Source organism: Micropterus dolomieu, linkage group LG08 (assembly GCF_021292245.1).
Source record: "Micropterus dolomieu isolate WLL.071019.BEF.003 ecotype Adirondacks linkage group LG08, ASM2129224v1, whole genome shotgun sequence".
Taxonomy (NCBI): domain Eukaryota; kingdom Metazoa; phylum Chordata; class Actinopteri; order Centrarchiformes; family Centrarchidae; genus Micropterus; species Micropterus dolomieu.
Genome location: NC_060157.1, coordinates 13673464 through 13693804, shown reverse-complemented (window position 1 = coordinate 13693804; position 20341 = coordinate 13673464). Strand labels below are relative to the sequence as shown.

The window sequence follows — 20341 nt, the reverse complement described above, 5'->3', positions numbered from 1 at the left end:
TTAATAACAGGTGTAAATGGAGTGTTAGAGACGTTAGGCTAGCTCACATTTCCTAAAGGTGCGGCTAAAGTAACCTGGACGTCGAAAATTACGTCACTCTGATGTGTTGGACTGTGATGTCCAAGTGAAGCATTTATTACACTATTATAGCTTTACACGCACGCCGTCGCAAAACTAGCTTAACGTTCAGGGCAAAAGCTTGAATTACACCTTACCAGGTGCCCCCTGTGCTGCTGGTATATAACCGGGATTGCCCATTCCATACGTCCGGTTCTGGTCACTGCAAGTAACGGAAAACGAAAGTTAGCGAGAGAAAACAATGCGCGCTACATTTAGTTTGGAGAAAAAACACAACATTATTTTGCGACGCTCACCTCAATATCGGCTGAGATTCCATCTCAAAGCGCTGGGAAACAACTGAACAACAAAATAAGAACAGTCCAAGACTTCGTGCGTGCTCTAATCATGTATTACACCAATCATCATGTGACAAAACCCAGATCATTTACCTTTTATCACACCCCACCCCCGTTTCCAGCATGTCTAACGCCTCCTCTTCTGACAGTAAAACAGGAACAACACTTCACTTTTTTGGGTGTTTTTGGTTCAGCTTGAGAGCATAGATCTGTCTATTTAATAGTAAAGCGCGCTCGCTCAGTTTAGGGAAGTAACGAAAGCCCCCCCCCCAAATAAACTCAACTGTTCAGGAAGTGCGCAGAAATATAAATTTCATGAGCGAAGTTTATGGGCAGTAAACAAACGCGAACGGTGGGCGGGCAGCTAAAACATGCTAAAATTCACACTCAGTGAAGAATAACAAACAATACGATATGCTGTTTCACTAAATAATACGTTTTGAGAAGAAATTCTAAATTCCAGTGAACCACAGGCGCCTTGAAGCACTATGCTCTGATAAAATACACTACCCATAAGCCTTTGCAACACTCGCGGAAGTCCTTTTCTTTCTTTCCGCCGTCGCCGAAGTCCCTTTTGGATTCACATCGGCGGGTGAGTCGCCACAATCTATGTTAATCCCCGCGATTTAGGGTGTTATTTGACCATCCTGACGTGGTTTATCAATCATAGACATCCACTCTACACATGTTAGATAAAATTTACCGTTTTATCATTTTATACATACTCTTATGTGTCATTCTGGAGTGAGATGCTGTTCTTACAGCGGCTGACCGGTTACTAACGCCGTGAAATGGGGTTGTAGTATTCAGTGAAGGCCCGCTGTAGAGCGCAGCTTACAGATAAGCATTGTGAAATAACAAATAGCAGTTACCAACATTATACATACGTGATTTTTTTTTTTTTTTTTTTTAAATTGGGCTCATGCTATGCTACGAAACTATAATGTAATATGGAGAGTAGCATGGTGAGCTAGCTAAACATTGACTGCACCGTAGAAGCTAACTAGCTAGCTGACATTGGTCAACACGTTTACCTTGTGGCTCACTGTACAGACAAGAAATTATAAATACATTGCTGTTAATGGTCGTTTTGTCTGGTGTTTATATTACAAGTTGCAGTGAGAGAACACTTACCTAACGTTTAAGTTTCTGCCATTTCTTCATAAAGTTTGCTCACTTAACGTTACTGTTAGTTATTGAAGCTAATTAATTGCTAGTAGTAACGTTATGCACCACGCTGAGGTGTAACGCTGCAACTCTGAAGCTTAATCATGCTTAATTGTAACTTTATTTTCTGTTTTCAGTCACCATGGCAGCCCTCAGGCCCCTCACAAAGCCCAAGATTGTCAAAAAGCGAACCAAGAAGTTCATTCGCCATCAGTCTGACCGATATGTGAAGATTGCGGTAAGACTAAGAGCCTGTATGACATATTAGACATGTTCTGCTGGGCTGAACTCCTGCTTCGACTTACATGGTTGGAATTGCAAGCAATGAATCTCTGAATGTCTTTCTCATATCTCCATCAGAAAAACTGGCGTAAGCCCAGAGGTATTGACAACAGGGTCCGCAGGCGGTTCAAGGGTCAGATGCTGATGCCCAACATCGGTTATGGTAGCAACAAGAAGACTAAGTACATGCTGCCAACTGGCTTTAAGAAGTTCCTGGTGCACAATATCAAGGAGCTCGAGGTCCTGATGATGAGTAACAAGTAAGTTGTGTGTGCACAAACTGTCAAATAATGTAGATTACTTTTCCCTACATACCAAAGTTATTGGTGTCAGGCTTGCACATGGTTTGTTCTATTTTCAGAGATTTTGACATACATGCTGAGAGATTGCCACTTAAGTATAATCGCAGTGGAGAGCATTAGAAATGCAATTGTTTAACAAAAGCTTTTATAAACAATTACACATTTCACATTTTATAACCTTTGAACTGATAGGTTAACCAATGTTTAACTAACTACGACATTGTTTCTGTTCAGAGATTATATCCTTGGGTCTTGAAATACATATTTTCACTTCCTTGAGCATCTTGAAAGAAATTCTATTCACTTCCAGTATAATTGAGGTGGCGACAGAAGTTCAGCGAGACTTGAACTGGTGTATATTGTCACTATGTGACTTACATAAATTTTGGTTTTTAATAAAGACTAACGGTATCTGCAAGCTGTGATCTGACAGCTGTCAAACAGCCATCTTCATTCAGAAGGTTACAAACTGACATTGAGTTTGTAATAGTCCAGAACTTTATCGGAATACAATAATAGTCACTGTTGTGGATGCTGGCAGAACTTAATGTGACAAATATTGTTGATAAAATCAGGATGTCCAACATAGTTTGTTATACTGGTGCTGACAATCCTGGATATTTGTCTCTGTGATGGCTCTTCTTGTTTTGTGCAGACTGTAGAAAACCACGGTTCTGGTTTTGATTAACCTCATTAATAAGTGTCTGAAGGGATAGAAGCTTAGCAGTAATACTGCTTTTCATCTTATCAGTTTATATTGAACCAGAAAGTAAAAATGGAGCTGAGGTGGGGCACCTACTACAACTTTGTTTTTAAGCTTAAGATAACTGAAGTAAGCAAGCACAGCTCAAAGCATAACCTATGTTTATGCTGCAGTCACATCAACCTGTTTAATTTCAGAGAGGCTGAGATTTTGCTTTTTGTCATGGATCATCCTTAATGTCAGAGTTTAGACTTACAAATTAGCAAATCGCCAGTGTCCAGCCATCTGCAGAGAGGGGGTTGAATTGATCTGAAGTTTGCAGAATTTAATGAATGCTGAAAGAATTTTGCAGCAGTCTGTTGGTGTGTATTTCAGGGGAAATGTTTGGCTCTACCCATCCACTCTTTTGGAGCTAGTATTAATTTGAGAAGCCTGTAACTATTATTGAACACACAAATCCATGGAAATGCCAGTTTGGTCAAAGGGGGTATGTTTTTACTGTTTGGGTGCAGCACAACAAGCAAAATCTAATCAGGCCAAGTTAAAGAGAAGCAAGAGTTGAGCTGAAAATTTAGCTCACTCAGCTGGACTGCCGAGTCCAGTTGACTCCTGATATGGTGACATTGATTTTGAGACCAGTTTCTTTTTCTTTAAAGTGGTCCTTGTATCAATAGTTCAGAGAACATGTGATGTATTAATAGTAGTTTTATTTTTTTATTTTTTCACTTTTGTAACAGACCATTATAGTCATAGAAATTATTGTAATTGTAGGTGGTGTTATGTTACTTTTAGAGACACAAGTCAAACACTGTGTAAGCACTCCAACATTTTTGTCAGTTTTTAGTTTAGTGGCTACTCTGTAATTCATCATCTTTAGTGTTTGACAGCATTGTAGGTTGGGTGCTCCAGCTTTTAGTCTTATGCAAGTGTGGTGTTAATGAAACTGTCATGACCTCACTTTACTAGCATGTTTAGAAACACCAGACATTGTTTAATGTAGTAACTGCAGTAAAGTATTTTTGAGATGTTACGGCAAACCAGGAGTGATCCTGAGATTTAGAATTGCCTGCCTAAGCAGCAGGAAATTATATAAGAAATTGGGGGACTTTGTGAGACCAAATCTGCTGTAACACTTTCTAATTTTTGACTACATGAATGTTAAATAATTTTTTGTTTAAAAGGGTTTTATTGTATTAGAAGTGTGGCTTTATTTATTATTCCAACACTAATAGAAACCTCTACACAATTGTAGCCCAAATTGTCCCTCTGACATTTCAGTGCCAACATCTCATAGGTAACTAATGCCCTTCCCTCTGCCTCCTGTAGGACTCACTGTGCTGAGATCGCCCACAACGTCTCCTCCAAGAACAGGAAGCTGATTGTGGAGAGGGCAGCTCAGCTGGCCATCAAGATCACCAACCCCAACGCCAGGCTCAGGAGCGAGGAGAACGAATAAACTGGTTATTCACAATAAATGTTTAAGAATTGTAATTGGCTTGTGGTTAATTTTTCTGCTTGTAAGCAGGCTTGTTGCACATGTCTAAAAAAAAAAACGCAAACTCAATCATTTTATGGAAATCATCTTAGTGGGTGGGTTGTTGGCTAAGGTGGAAGTAAAGCAATTTGGACACAAACTTGAAATTGTACTGTAGATTAGGTGTCAAAGACCCAAAAAATAAGTTGGGGCGTTTTTCAACATGGTGGACGGAAATCTAATTTAAAAATGGACAATGTGTATTAACAGGTGTTGGAGTGACCAAGGATTTATAAATGGATATCTCATTTGGCGCACAATACTTGGAGACTAGAGCTATTTTCGTGTAGTCCACAGGCACCAAAATAGTACAGATCACATCTCTCCGGAGTGCATCGATGCCTACAGAGCCGGTTGTGCTATCTTTTGGGTAAATGGGTTATTCCTCACCTTCCAGACGACTGGATGCTGGAACTGAACAAAAGGGTCAAGGCGCCTGAGGAAGAGTGTGACCCATGACTGAAGGAGGTCTAACAACTTCAGATAAATGCAATTTATATTTAAATTTTATCTGGGGTAGTGTTTTCAAGGGTACATGTATTTACAGTTTTTAAGGCTAACATCTCTCAGAACATTGTGGATTCAATTCAGGTCAGGTTTTTGTAAATTAAATGTTTCAAGGTGGCTTGGACAAATGAGCTGCATTGGGGAAAATTGCAACTTAGAAATGGATATGTATTCATTAAGCAAGTACCCAAAGTATTAAATTTTAACCCACCAGTTAACTAATTGGTGGGTACAAGCTCAGTTTGGATGCTGGAAAGATTAATCTGTTTTCTCAGAGTAACCTATAGTGCTCCAGCAGTTTGGTATTGTAGTTTCATTTAATTGGGGATTTGCAAGAGGCAAGAATAGTCACAATTGATGGAGCTGAGATGGACTGACCTCTGGTCCCTAGTATGGATCAAATGCCCAAAACAATGGAGCCTACATTTACTATAATGCAACTTGTTTAGACCTGACTAAAATCCCTTGTGTTCCTTCATGTCAATTTTGACATAATTTAACTTCAAAAGAAAGACCATACTGGCAACCCAGGAATGCAAGGGGACTAAATGTATCTGCAGTTTGCAAGTGATTGGCGTTTGCAGTACATTTACTCAAGTACATGTCCATTCTATATTTCTTTATACTTCTACTCCACAACCTTTCAGAGGCATATATTGTAGTTCTTACTCCACTGCGTTTGTCTGACAGCTGTCAGTACTTTGCAGATTTTACATTCAAAACATGCATCTAGTTGAAATTAGGTCCACCTTAGCTGAACTAAAATGCAGCAAATGTTTTGAAGGAATAATTATATTCCAACACTCTTAAGGGACCCAATTAGCACTTTGTAGTACTTAAAGTACAGCCAGAGAGAACTTTATACAACTTTTTTCACAGGCTGAGTAGAGCCCACCATGAATTGTAAACCTCATCGTGATGTGTAAACTTGGTTGACAAATTGAAATTGTGAGTTGTCCTAGGACCCAGTAACCAATTTCTATTTGCCTTTCAGTCAGTAAGAGTCATCTGTGTGTCTTAAGTAAATGTTGAGTAACACATTATACAGGTGCTGGTCATATAATTAGAAAATCATCAAATTATTATTTCAGTAATTCCATTCAAAAAGTGAAACTTGGATATTATATTCATTCATTACACACACTGATATATTTCAAATGTTTATTTCATTTAATTGTGATGATTAAAACTGACAACTAATGAAAATCCCAAATTCAGTATCTCAGAAAATTAGACCATTACTTAAGACCAATACAAAAAAAAAGGATTTTTAGAAATGTTGGCCAACTGAAAAGTATGAGCATGTACAGCACTCAATACTTAGTTGGGGCTCCTTTTGCCTGAATTACTGCAGCAATGCGGCGTGGCATGGAGTCGATCAGTCTGTGGCACTGCTCAGGTGTTATGAGAGCCCAGGTTGCTCTGATAGTGGCCTTCAGCTCTTCTGCATTGTTGGGTCTGGCGTATCGCATCTTCCTCTTCACAATACCTCAGATTTTCTTACTTCCTGTTAGACGGCTGCATTGACCTTGGACCTCAGAAAACACAGTGGACCAACACCAGCAGATGACGTGGCACCCCAAACCATCACTGACTATGGAAACTTTACACTGGACTTCAAGCAACGTGGATTCTGTGCCTCTCCTCCCTTCATCCAGACTCTGGGACCTTGATTTCCAAAGGAAATGCAAAATTTACTTTCATCAGAGAACATAACTTTGGATCACTCAGCAGCAGTCCAGTCCTTTTTGTCTTTAGCCCGGGCGAGACGCTTCTGACACTGTGTCTTGTTCAAGAGTGGCTTGACACAAGGAATGCGACAGCTGAAACCCATGTCTTGCATATGTCTGTGTGTGGTGGTTCCTGAAGCACTGACTCCAGCTGCAGTCCACTCTTTGTGAATCTCCCCCACATTTTTGAATGGGTTTTGTTTCACAATCCTCTCCAGGGTGCGGTTATCCCTATTGCTTGTACACTTTTTTCAACCACATCTTTTCCTTCCCTTCGCCTCTCTATGAATGTGTTTGGACACAGAGCTCTGTGGACAGCCAGCCTCTTTAGCAATGACCTTTTGTGTCTTGCCCTCCTTGTGCAAGGTGTCAGTGGTCGTCTTTTGGACAGCTGTCAAGTCAGCAGTCTTCCCCATGATTGTGTAGCCTACAGAACTAGTCTGAGAGACCATTTAAAGGCCTTTGCAGTTGTTTTGAATTAATTAGCTGATTTGAGTGGCACCAGGTGTCCACAATATTGAACCTTTTCACAATATTCTAATTTTCTGAGATACTGATTTTGGGGTTTTCATTAGTTGTCAGTTATAATCATCAAAATTAAAAGGAATGAACACTTGAAATATATCAGTCTGTGTGGAATGAATGTATACATTATACAAGTTTCACTTTTTGAATGGCGTTACTGAAATAAATCAACTTTTTGATGATATTCTAATTATATGACCAGCACCTGTATATGGTTAGAATAGAGATAGTCAGGAATGGATTCATGCACTTGCTCTTTAAGACCATATGTCTATTGGGAGTCCTTGAAAAATGTGAAGAAGGCAGCAGCTCAGTCTCCAGTCCAGGTTTTGGACTAATGGCAAGGAGTCAGTTTGGTATTATGCATCAACATGTTTAGATAAATCCGGAGCTGACACATTGTTGTAACATCAATAGATTAAATATAATGGTATCAAAGCGTATTGTCTTCAAATGGCCAGCTCAAATTATATATTGTTTTGTGATGTTCAGTGCCGGCTCCCTGCAGAGAAAGTTTCCATTGCATTCTGGCGGGCAAGCTGTGCCCTACAGCCCCGAGCCCTCTGCCATCTGTTCCTGTAAATCTGACATTGCCAGAGATGCAAAAACACAACATTTATTTAGCCAGTCAGCTTGTGGCTGTTCGGAACTGAAGGAAGTGAATTACCAGATACGGTTGGAGAAAAAACAGGCGCACTGTTGGACCTGAATCTTTCCTCTGTTAAAAACCTGCTCCTGTCTCTGGAGTGGCTTGGAAAAGGCTCACCTGAGAGGACTGGAAGTTCTCCAGAGACGGAGGATAACATGAAAACAGCAGGACAGGCAGAGACTGCACTGTCTAAGAGATGGTAAGGGGTGTCAGGACGAGGACAGAATCTGTTTTTTACCCCCCTTGTCACTGGTCAGAAAATGAACATGTCAGCAAGGGTTGTGTTTGGAAAGGGGCGCCTCACTCCCAAGCAGCTCTCCTTCGCTTTCCCTCAGACAGATTCCCTGAGGAAAGGCAGCCTGTCCGCAGGAGGAAAGAGGAGGATGTTCTCTTTTTCTCTCAGATGTCGACTGGGCATCATCAGAGGGAGAACCAAAGGTAACGCCGGATGTCATGTTTTGGGCAAATGGTCAGTTGATGTCTTTAAATTTGCAGAACAAGACAGTGAGAAATTTATCTGCAATTAATCAACAGTCATCACATTAAATACATTACCTGAATTAGTTTTAAAACAGTTAACTCGTTTGTACGTGTGCAGCAGGCTTGTTAAACTTGAGCATTTCTTTGAAATCTGGGCTTTTGGCCGACCTTAAAGGTGAACACGAAAGCATGAGTGAGTGTGACATCCTTATCCTCTGGCTCTTTCTTTTGTCACACACGGATCTGTGCTGGCTGTCAAGTGAATTAGTCATTTTGCTTTTCAGACTTTCACTTGCAGCTGGATCCGATCACCATAAGATGGCAGTGTGGTCAGTTTGATAGAGGAAAAAGGTTCAAGATTCAATCCCTCCCGCCTAGAATACTCACTTTGTCTATGTAGGATGAAAATGTAGGCTGTTTTAAGAAGGGTTGTTTTTACAATAATTTTGGTGAAACATTGAACAAATGTACAAACCAGCACTAAATAAGGAATGTAGCCACAGGTCATTCATCTTCTTGAGAGTCTTAATTATTTAGCACCTTTTCAGTCTTTTCAAATTCTGCCTTATTTTGTTTCTTGTCTGGTTGACAGTCCCTGCCACTGCATGCCAAGGTCACTGCAGAAAGTCTGCTCTCTTTATCTAATCATTGCATTATCACTCACTCTATATAATTATGTTGATATCTAGGCTGTGCAAAAGAGTACATTTCATTACAAATCAACGCTTGCCGCTCTGTTCAGAGGCTTTAATCAGTCCAACACGCGGCTCTGTCTCCGCTTCTCTCTATTCTTTTTGGAAATTAATTAGTCTCGCTCTGAAAGACGACGCTCGCTCACATTGTAAATGGGGTATTAAGGACAAAAGTCTCAGAGGAAATTATCTACACCGAAGAGCATTGTGTCCACTGGAACAGCTGACTAATTGGGCTCAATGCAGCAGCGGGTAGAAATATGGAAATGTTTGTTTGTAATCACTTTGCACATCTGTAAAATAAGCAGTTGTAGAATAGTGGGTCTAATTTCACGTTGTGAATTTGCTGGTGCTGTACGTTGGGTTCTTTATTTCCCTGCCTGCAAAGTCTCAGCGATGACAACCAGAATTTCCCTTCGCGGATCAATAAAGTATTTCTGATTCTGATTCTGAACCAGTTTGTCCACAATGGCCAACACAAATAGGCACTAGAGGCTCAGAGGGGCTGCCAGTGAGGCTGGAGGAGGGCGCTTGTTGTTGTTGATGGTGATGGCTGAAGTGGGGGTCAGGAAGTGGCAGCCGCCGAGGCTTGTGTGCATGACAAATGGTCAGACAGGTGTGGCGACGGGTCAGTCAGCAGGCCCGTTAATCCCTCTGTGTTTGGGTGGAGGGGCCTCAATGGGCCCCTGGATTAGAAGAGAGTCCTTTCAACCCTCCTGAGGGGGAAACATGAGTTGCGGGCTTTAGAGGAAATGAGAAATGAATTTAGATTCCAAATGTTCCCTTTTTCGCTTCCATTTGCACATAATTTGCTTATTTTCACATGATAACATCATGATGAGGAGTAGAGTCAGCCTTGTTGCATGACAACTGCATTTTTAACATTTCAACTGCTAGACATGTCTTCAAACAGGCAGCTGTTCTGCACAGGAATTTTGCACATCCATTTTCCATTATGTGCTTGTGTGTGTGTATATATATGTGTGTGTGTGAGAGAGAGGGGTGGTGTGGGGGGGGATACATGCACTGTGTAGAAACAAGCACTCTAAAATGGGAGCAGTCTCTATGTGAGAAAAAATGTGACAGTGTGGCTCAGTGTGACAATGAATGTGCAGGTGGTGTTAATTGTACCGAGAGTTGAGTGTACGGAGTGTGTGTTTTGTCATGTCTAATCTCAGTGTGTTTGTATGTGTGTGGGTGGGTTTTGAGGATGTGCATATGAGGGGTGTTTGACTTGGTGGGAATTGGATAAAGTGTTTGTGTGTGTGTGTGTGTGTGTGCGCGCGCACTGGGGGAGGGAAAGACTATCGTGTGTGCCTGCCTCACTGAACCCCTCTGGCAGAGGGAGAGAGAGGGAGCAAACACACTCACTCTAGCTCTGTGCAAGAGGGAAGGGTTGTGCGTGAGCTCATGTCAGTGTATGAGCAGGGGATGATAAACCCTCTGGAAAAGGACGAATAATTAGTAAGACTAGCTAAAAAAAATGGAACCACGGCAAGATGGCAAGAAAAGGACATGAAACATTGCTCTCCCTGCTTTGGATTTTATAGAGAAACAGATTGGTAGATTTATATTTTTTGAGGACTGAGAGGAATCAGTTAACTGCCATCTTTTTTGTCACCAAGTTTAAATAGAGAAGGGAACCACAGACCATCTGAGGATCTGAAATTTTTCCTCTGCAGCTCAATTACTTCCTGGGTTTTACAAACAGGGACAACTGTTAAAGAAAATGTTGGACTAAGGGCGAACAAATTAAGGAACGAAGATGGTGTTTCAGTTTTATCTGAGCGGCTGAGACTCTCGGGTCTCCTACTTATTACCTCAGGTGGAACCTCCGCCCTCTGCCCACTACTACAGATCAGCAAGGTTACTTCTCGAGGGTGGCTGCGCTGACTAAACTACAGCCATGCTGTGTGGTCTGAGGAGAGACACCAAGAACAGCATTGGTAAGAGCGCCACACTTAGATCTTTGCGGGGGGGGGGGCTTGTGTGTTGTAGTGGAGGATTTGTGGCAGGAAGGATGGTTCAGTTTACTTACTTCATCTGAGGTGTCACCTCTGCAACTGAAAGGTATCACCCCAATGTTCGTTCTAATTGTAAATCTTTAATCCATATAGCCTGAATGTACAATGATTGGAGTGTAGAATCATTACAATGCATGTATTATGGTTGTGATGGGTTCAAAGAGATTTAAATGTCAGTGAACTTGACCATCAGCTGTGCATACCATCCTGCTAAGTATAAATGGGGCAGATATAGCCACGTAAACTGGGTCTGGCAGTGTCCAGTTTAAAAATAAAGTTTTACATCTGAAAATAGCATTATGATTTCATTGTCATTGTCAGTGCTGCCCCCATATTTAACCTACATTTTGATTGGTTGTGAGAGGGATGGCATAAAGTGCCCTGAATTAAATAACGAGGTAGTTAACTCACCACATATTTATGCAGAAGCACAGAATTTTATTTCAGTCCGTGCAATGCTCCGAGGTCCTTTAGATACACCTCCTCTGGCAAACCTCATCCTTGAGCCAATAACTAAATCCTATTCAAAGACAACAGAGCGGAGATTTGTTTTGTTTTTTCACAATAGTTGTTTCATTGTTGGGGTTGTTAATTAGCTCCATCCTGATCTTAATTCTGGCCCTTAGGGTAAATGAAGGTTATTTTAAGCTGGAGGAGGATGGCTGGGGGATGGCTTAATGGTACAGTAGCATTCAGTAATATGCAGAGCATTGGGTCTGCATTACCCAGAGCTAATGTTGCCTTTTGACTGCAATGACAGCTGCTGGACTGTCAGTGGCCCTCAGGAGGCCGCGTGGTTACAAGGCTGTTGGCCAGACTAATGTGTTTGTGATGTGTCACTCACTTTGTGTATGTGTGTTTGTGCTTCACGGCAACTTGGCCGGATATTTGTGCAAGGATTTGTTTAAATTAGTGTGAAATACCATATTATGCATATGTATGTTCTATACATTGCCATGACACGCAAAGCCCAGTAACGATATTTCTGTAGTTAAGGTCTGAGTCATGCAGCAAGAAGGCTGATTTTTATGCTTTACTCCTCGTGACCAGGGCCTGCCCCAAAGGTTTCAGGTCAGAGAAGGTCTGACAAAGGATCCGTGCCTCTCAGCTGTCTGAAGGTCTCATCTTCAGTTGGGCAGATGTGGAAACTTGATGTGGATGGAGAGAAGGCCGTGGGTTTGATGCCCTCCGAGCACTTACTTCCCCCAGTTCAGTCTTTACAAATCAGCTGCAGACAAAATCGAGACACACAAATACTATATTTTGAAGGCCTACATTTCACTGTGACTGTACCAGTGCCTTATATGATTACATGTGACAAATAAACTTGATTGACTGATTGGCCCAATGCAACTCTTTTTGTCTTACTTCTATTTGGTAGACAATCCTACATTTGGGGGGATGTGAACAGGAAGTGTTGCCATGGATTCAGTGAGTTAGCTAAGAGTTGACTTTTAGGTCTATAGTTGTATTATCTTTTTAGCTTGACACCCTTGAAAGTATGTTGAATCAGCTGTTAGTAGTTCCTCTTCTCGCAGTATGCCCATGCATGTACAGACAACTCTCACTGAAATGCTTTGACACTGAAGAAAATTTAAAAACGTGATGATTCCCAGGCAAGTTCTGAAGCATCTGATTTATGAACGTTCACATCCCATTGTCGGAGTTAATGATATGCTGTGTGAAAATGTAAGTCACACCGAATTTAAAAATATGTGTATCAATGTCTGTGTGTGCAGATTTAGCTCCAAGTACGATTTTGTTTGCAAATGGCGGTAATCTGGCACTTAAGGTTCAGCCTTTAGGCTATTGCCTCCATTTCAACATTGGCGAGAGACAAACATGAAGGGGTCTGGGGGTCCTTCCTCAAAAAGGTTTGAGCTTTAAACACTTCATTTCCTGCATTCTAGTAAATTCTTCTGTACCTATTTCTTCCTTTTCAATTTTATTATGAAAATGTCTTTATTTAAAGGGAAACATGAGATTAAGGTGGCAGCTGACAACTCAAAATATAAAAATACAATGGAGTATAACACAGTAAGGCTCTCAGGCATTCTGTACTGCCTTATGTGTTTTTGCTCATTAAATTTACCTGGTGCATCAACACACATGTAGACATGATTTAGTGTTCCCTTCTCTTTTGTGTCTTTTGTTTGGGGAAGTTTCCTCTTTATATGTGCATGTGGCACATATGTTGCACCTATTTACGTCAATGATAAAAAAATAATTCATTTTATTATCTCCTGTGTTTCAGCAAGTTTTTTACCCATGTAAAAAAATTTCTGCACATTCAAAATCCCTCTCACATATCATGTGTTCTCTGACATTTCAACAATACAGTCATAAATAAATGAGATTAATGTCATAAATATTTTATCTACCTGCCTACTCTGCTGTGATTAGCCTACGTCATTGCTCTGCTGAAATGGTAGTATCCCCTTCAGACCGTCTGACAGATGCAGAACCCTGTTTGGGATTGCATTGGATGAGTCAGGTGCGCTGCTCTTCATCGGAGGTAGAAAAACGAAAATAACTGAAAACACTGATTCTGATCAGGTATACATCTCAAAACAAATCCACAAAAATGTTAACTTCACTACCTCCAATAAAGTGCAGTGCATCCTGCAGTAGTGGACAGTCCCAAAGGTGTCTCTAAGCGAGGGGGGACGCAACGACAGCAGCGATACACTCTTGGCTGTTTGTCCATTGTTTTTTCAACAACAGCATGTGCCTGTCCCTTTCACCTCATGCAGTATCTTTATCTTTGTTTATAACATTTATAACATACACTGTTTCTGAATGTGGGGTGTTAGAGAAATAAGGTTAAAACCAGTCTCTGTAATGTGTAATATCGAAGCTTTGAGTCCTGTAGGAAGGCCTCTAACACGGCCACTCCGGGACTTGGCACATCACCTTTTTAAACTTTGTAATGTGACGTTCAGTCACTGTGCCGGACAGCTGAAGAGGTAATCTGCAGTAGACAGGATTAGAGAACTGCCAAGTCAAGTTTACTCATCACTGTGACTGCTGACATGCTTGTATGGCTGCATTCAGGTTCAGATGGCCAAGGCAGTGGCTCTGCTAATCTGAGGCCAGCCGTTCGCTGTGTCGGAAATAGGTCCCACTGTGGGTTAAAAAAAATAAAAATACAAAATCAGTTTCCCTGCAGAGCAGATTGAACATTTCCCCGGCTTTCTGTAACAGCTGCTGCAAATGACATGAAAATGATGATTTTCTCTCCATGCCCGAACAGTCCATTAACTGCATGCTGTTCCTTCAGGAAAATTCCCATGCTTTAGTGGTCGCATACATCAAGCCCACCGCAAATGTGTTCTTTTAAATTAATGGTTTTCAAGGGTCTCTGCTGCAGACAGAAAAGAGCTATTTTAAACCCATGACCCTTTTATAGGACTGTCGTGGATACAAAATTGAGTGACCTTCCACGGTCCTGAGTTCAGACTGATCACTCAGTTAGCTAATGCCTGATGGATGGACGTTGCTGGTGGAGTGCTGTTTCGCTCCCAGAGCCATCAAGTTACCCAGGGTGCAGTTCAAAGCATTAAAGTGTGTGCAGCTGTCATGATGTTCTTGTTCATTAAGCCTTCTGCTATAGAGTTTCACTACAAATCACCACATTGACTCATAGCAGCACTTCCATACCTCCCTGCTGTCTCCTCAGATGAAGGACCATACTCAAAGGGGAGCAAGGAGTCCGGGGCAACTGACCAATCGTATTCGTCCCAGAGGCGAAGCTTTTCAGGTACAATTCAGTCAAACTTGGCTTTATATATTTAAATATCTCTTTACCTGGGTCCTCAAAAAGACTTTGAGTGAGATTCTCTTCTGTGTGCATGTGGAGCCATGTGTCTGCTGTGTTTTGCTTGATGTGCACTGTTTTGAATGCTTAGATAAGGTGAAAAAAATGCTTGTGTGGCATACCTGTCATTTGCACTAAACCCCACTTGGTAGACTTCACATAGAACGATTTAACAGCCCAGCACAATGTGGACCACAAGACAGAATGAGTCCTCTGATGACACCATAAAGCCACATATCCATCAGGTCAAACTCATGTTCACACAATTGGATTTCAATTTACAGCCTGATGAGTCTGCGGTAATTTTCAATGAGTGTCCGTTTATAAATAATGCATTGAATGTCTTTCCATTGTCAGCATTTAGTGTGGTGTTAACAAAACTGTCTCCATCCTCCTCATCCTCCTCCTCCTGATGAACCCGTCACAAAGATTCGCTCAGACTGAGAGATTTGAACGAACAAGGAAAAAGACAGGACAGTGAGAAAATCAAGTATGTGGTCGTATGTCAGAGAGCATTTCTGTGAGAGATTCAGGAAAGAAAGAAGAAGAAAGGAGTCCTTCGCTGCCTCTCAGCCAGGGTGATTCTGTCAAGCAGATGCTAATGCTGACTGTGGATCTGTGCCTGTGTCTGTGTCTGTCAGCAGAGGAGTGCCGAGGAGTGACCACAGTGGACCTGATGAAAAGGGAAGGCAGCAGCCTCGGCCTCACCATCTCCGGAGGGTCTGATAAGGACGGCAAGCCCAGAGTGTCAAACCTACGGCCAGGTGGGCTAGCTGCCAGGTGAGATCTCTGCTCTGTGATGCGGTTAAAATCTGGCAACCACACCAAGCTGTCCGCACCTGTTATTCTGCTCCCACAAACGTGCAGGTGCTGCAAAGTTACACCAGCTCGCCCTTACTGCAGGACTGTAGGCGTTGTGTTAGATCAGCTTGATGTCGTCCTATAGAGTAATACTCTAACAGGGCTTATTTGTAAGTAAAGTGTGTTCATAAATAAAAATTTAGATCTACATTTTCTTTTGCAAGCTTGGTTTTTCAGTTCAAAGATTGCTTAATTAAGATTTGATTTAACACATTTTCCCCAACATCAATGACATTAAGCTAATTTTCCCCAACATCAACCACATGAAAGAGAAATGTACTATCAGACTCACGTTTCATGATGATTAAGCAGCGTGTGACTGAAGTGTAACGCGCAAACACACACACACACACATTTTTAAGAATGATACAGCCCCTCTGAACATGTTTTGGCCAAACATCGCTTGTCAAATCCAAGGAGGTTTAAAGACAGACACTGTGCTAATTCTTCCAAGCAGCTTGTCTTCCCACAGCTGAGTTCATGCATGTGTGGAAGTGATAGCTAATTTAGTGGGTGGAGGGACACTCAGGCCGACAGGGGAGAGACTGGCAGTGACATTGTGTGATGAGACTGGACCGGATGACAGGCCGGTCAACTCTGCTGGTTAAGATGTCTCTCTCTGTCCGCTGTCAGTGCTGATTGGCAGTAGCCTAAAGGTGAGAGGGGCTAGCAGGGCACAGAATCTATTTAATTAATTTGCATGTTGACTCAGATTGTCATATGAGAGAGCCCTTGTACAATCATCCCTGTCAGTGTCTGAAGAGGAGACGCTTTCAGCCACCTCCCCTCCGGCATCCGCTGGCTGTTGGCTCTGTGTGTTAGTGATTACTATGATTACTTGTGTAAATGCTCACATTAGACAGCGCTTGTTCTGTTACTGCGTCAGTTTTCATTCCTGCCTCTTTCACACAGTGGGATCATGCGGATCTGCCAGAACAGGCAGAATATTCATTTCAGATTAGACAGTTGTGTCTCATTTTGGTCATGACTGGATCAATGTGCTGTTGGACCTAACTGAAACAAACATGTATACCTCACAGTGAGTTTAAAGAGATGAGAGTGAAAGTTTTGAGCTGAACGTGTCTAAAAAGCCCAGTAAAGCTCTGGGAGAATGTAGAGTTGTTGATGATTCTCTGCGAGTCCACCACTATGATCCACATCTCTTACATTACAGATGTTTGCAGTTTTTTAAAAATATGCTGATATTCAACAACATAGGGCTTGTTGGGCCCCTGGTGGTGTGGGGCCCTTGCTTGGGGCAGTTTGATGTTGATGGTCTGTCTGTGACTTTCCGCAGGAGTGACCAGCTGAATGTAGGAGACTACATCAAGTCAGTGAATGGTATCAACCTGTCAAAGCTTCGCCACGATGAGATTATTAGCCTGCTGAAGAACATTGGGGAGCGAGTGGTTCTGGAGGTGGAGTACGAGCTGCCTCCATTCGGTGGGTGACGTTCTGCTGAGATGAATGAAAGTGCCTTCATTAAAACAAATGTTTTGTGTATATCAAAAGTGGATGTGATACAGAGTATGCCATTATCTGCATTTCATAATAGGCACATGTTAATAAGAATACGTACATGCCGATGAGAAGTGATATATGACAATAGAACATTAGTGACATACCATGCCATAAACCGGCAGAACAACAGCAACCGGTACAAGAGTGGCATGACATCAGCCACTTTTTGATCTTGGCGTTGCAGTGTGTGTCTCCTTGGAGCAAGTTAAAGAAACCAGGCTGTTGGTTATCACTTTGAACCAGCATCTCACTTGATCTTAGCCCACTGATGATAAGAAAATTGGGAGATGCATAAGCATCAGCTGGAAGTGTTCTTGCTATGTTCCTCCAGATGTTGTGAACATAGTTATATATATATTTATTATATGTGGTTCTAACCCACCTTGAACACTGTTCTGCTGATTGGTCCACAGCCACAAAGAAGGATGTATAAAAGTTGCAGTTACTCCAAAATAGGGCTACTAGACTAGCTGTAAACTGTTTATATTACAATGCATAAGTATCTGCAAAATGCATTTCAAATGATCTTGGCTGCCTGTCAAAACCAGACTTCATCTGAGTATCCCGCGGTTTATTGGTATTCTTCTCAGGTAAAAACAGGTGGGTTGGTTATGTCTTCCAAGACCTCAAACAAATATATTTGAAAGATACAGTTCTATACAGAGCTTCCTCAAATTGGAACCTTTTACCAACCTTACATGGAATACATTTCTAATAAAAAAGGTTTCAAACTGCAAGTGAAATGGATGTAAGTTAAGATGGTGTAAGGTAATCATCTAACTTGTATTTTCTTCTTTATTAACTGTTAACTTTTAGATAGATTTGTGTAAATGGAATCCATAAATCAGAGCATCCGTTGAATCTCAATGGGGTGCTCTTAAAAATAAAATTATTTTAAAATTCCACAGTTAATGGAAACAAGATTATCAGTTGAGGCTCCAAGTGGTAAAACTAAATCTTCAAATTTAAGCATCTCATAATCCCTTACTTCTATGTACAATGTTACCTTTCTGCATGTTTGCATATTCTCCACCTGTTTTTTTCTATTCTTCAGGTGTTCCTCTCACACCAAAATACATGTATTTTTAGGAATAAAAATTCATCTCCCAGCAAGGACTGATTTGTTGAATTGCAGGTCAAAATATTTCTAGATGTCTAGGTTTAAACTGAGCAAGATGTGGTTGAAAAGTAAAGCATTCCATCTTCACAATGAAGTATTAAAATTGTGTTGAAAAAACAGTTATAACCTAGACTAACCAACTGCTTATTTAACCTCAACATCTACGGTAGACTCTTCCAAAATTCTAATCACCAAATCAATATTGATGATATAATTATGTTTCCTTGGTCAAGGTCCCTGGGCGCTGTGCTGCAGCTGCTCACTTCTATTAAATCATTAGTATGGGTCAATGAGAATGAATTTCCCCACTGAGATTAATTAAACATATATCGAACTATTGTGAAAGCTTTTTACATTGCAACAATTTATTTTATGTGTAGCCTTAAAGGATTGTAGTAACACTTTTCTGTCCTTTCCTCTCTAATCTTAGTCCAGAACCCCTCAGGAGTCATAACCAAAACCATAGATGTGTGTTTACACAAGGAGGGAAACAGCTTTGGGTTTGTCATGAGAGGTAGGTGGACGGGATGTTTTTGTGTAAATCCTTCAGTAAGAAATGATTAGCTTTAGCTTTTTGCACTGATTTATTCTATGTGTTTTATTTCTTTAGGAGGCTTCCACGAGGACTGGCGCAGGTCTCGTCCTCTGGTGGTTACATATGTCAGGCCAGGCGGTCCGGCCGACAGGTGAGGACATGGATAGATGAGGCAGTGTTTGTGTATATACAAGTGTTGCTATTTATGTCTCTGGTATGTGTCTTATGTCTTCAGTGTGCAAGAATGGGCCTATTCAAATATTATATGTGTGCGTGCGTGCATGCATGCGTGGTTCAATAGTTTGTGCTTTTATGGCTCAACGGATATGTGCTTTACTAATTGCCTTAGTGCCTCCGCACTAAAAATATTTATCTATTACCCATATGGAATTAGATTCTTAAGAATTACGCTGCTGAATGATTTTAAATCCACATTGTTTTCATGTGCATGTTATTTCTTTTGCATCAGTCTGTGCTCAGGCCACTGCATGAAATTGTGGCTCTGACACATATAGCGTTCTCTTCAAAGCAGAAAGGGCACAGCTCATCTCGAGGCTAGTGCAACATTGCACTTTTCCCCATGAAATCAGAGAGCACCAAAACAGCGGAGCAAACGTAATTTGCCATCAAAGACTTTATGGCCGTTTATCTCGTTTATCCTTCATCTCTCCTGAGAGGGAAAACTCATGTGGAACTGTTTAATGATTTACTGTGACCGGTGCATAAACGCTTGTGTGAGCATCTTGTGCTGGTCGCCTATGTTGGATTTTTTATTTCCTCTCTCTCTCTTCTGTGTTTCTCCAGAGAGGGAACTTTGAAGGCCGGAGATCGAGTATTGAGCATAGACGGTATGCCTTTAAACAGAGAGAAGCACGCTGACGCTCTGACCATGCTGATGCAGAGCAGCCAGGAAGCTCTGTTCTTGATTGAGTATGACGTCTCTGTCATGGGTGAGCACACACACACACACACGCAGGGAATATGTGGAGGCATGGTAGGGCAGCGTTGCTCTGAGGGTAAATAATGTGGCCGTTTGGCTGTGCAGATGTGAGTGACTGTCTGTGCTGGAGACGCCACCATGAGAGTCACACAGGCCCGAGAGCACACCTCAACAGGGACAGGGTAGATGGGTGATATTTGCTGTTTTATCATAATGTGTGAGTCTCTCTCCTCCCCTGAATTAGAGCAGAGTCATTACATTACTTGACTTTATTGTTCAGGCAGAGTATGCCACCCTGGACAACTTTCAGGGACACACTTAGCTTTGTTAACAAGGATTTTTTTAACATGACCTCAATAAAACAAGGTTAGACATTTTATGGTATTACCAGAATCCCTGATGATGCTAGATACTTAAGGGGACAAGGTGACAAACTTTCTAAGCGGTCTATCCAAGTGGCACTCTAGTGATTTAGTTTTGCACTACTACAAAGTTGAGGGATTCACAAGAGACAGATTACCAATAGAATGGTGAGA

General features: G+C 41.5%; 3 protein-coding genes across 8 annotated transcripts in view; 2 read left to right on the top strand and 1 right to left on the bottom strand.

Annotated features, from left to right (window-relative positions):
• The window catches only part of ssuh2rs1 (ssu-2 homolog, related sequence 1), a 7182-nt gene extending 6304 nt beyond the window's left edge, over positions 1 to 878 (bottom strand). Inside the window, exons 1-3 of one of the 5 annotated variants that reach the window (XM_046055624.1) lie at positions 510 to 877; positions 375 to 417; positions 216 to 280 (exon numbers count right to left, since the gene is read on the bottom strand). In XM_046055624.1, coding sequence (XP_045911580.1) covers positions 216 to 280; positions 375 to 397 — 88 coding nt within the window. In that variant the 5' untranslated portion in view covers positions 398 to 417; positions 510 to 877. Of the gene's footprint in view, positions 1 to 215; positions 281 to 374 lie in introns of all 5 variants that reach the window. The other 4 variants (XM_046055619.1, XM_046055620.1, XM_046055623.1 and 1 more) reach the window with 4 other exon arrangements.
• The window catches only part of rpl32 (ribosomal protein L32), a 4697-nt gene extending 336 nt beyond the window's left edge, over positions 1 to 4361 (top strand). The window contains exons 1-4 of one of the 2 annotated variants that reach the window (XM_046055625.1): positions 864 to 1008; positions 1721 to 1821; positions 1944 to 2125; positions 4197 to 4361. In XM_046055625.1, the coding sequence (XP_045911581.1) occupies positions 1726 to 1821; positions 1944 to 2125; positions 4197 to 4326 (408 nt within the window). In that variant the 5' untranslated portion in view covers positions 864 to 1008; positions 1721 to 1725 and the 3' untranslated portion in view covers positions 4327 to 4361. Of the gene's footprint in view, positions 1 to 863; positions 1009 to 1720; positions 1822 to 1943; positions 2126 to 4196 lie in introns of those variants that run through there. The other variant, XM_046055626.1, reaches the window with a different exon arrangement.
• Positions 4362 to 10893: 6532 nt separating this feature from the next.
• grip2a (glutamate receptor interacting protein 2a) overlaps positions 10894 to 20341 on the top strand; it is a 33360-nt gene continuing 23912 nt past the window's right edge. Inside the window, 7 exon segments of the mRNA XM_046055390.1 lie at positions 10894 to 10933; positions 14691 to 14771; positions 15473 to 15608; positions 16987 to 17162; positions 18776 to 18844; positions 18941 to 19016; positions 19670 to 19815. Coding sequence (XP_045911346.1) covers positions 10894 to 10933; positions 14691 to 14771; positions 15473 to 15608; positions 16987 to 17162; positions 18776 to 18844; positions 18941 to 19016; positions 19670 to 19815 — 724 coding nt within the window.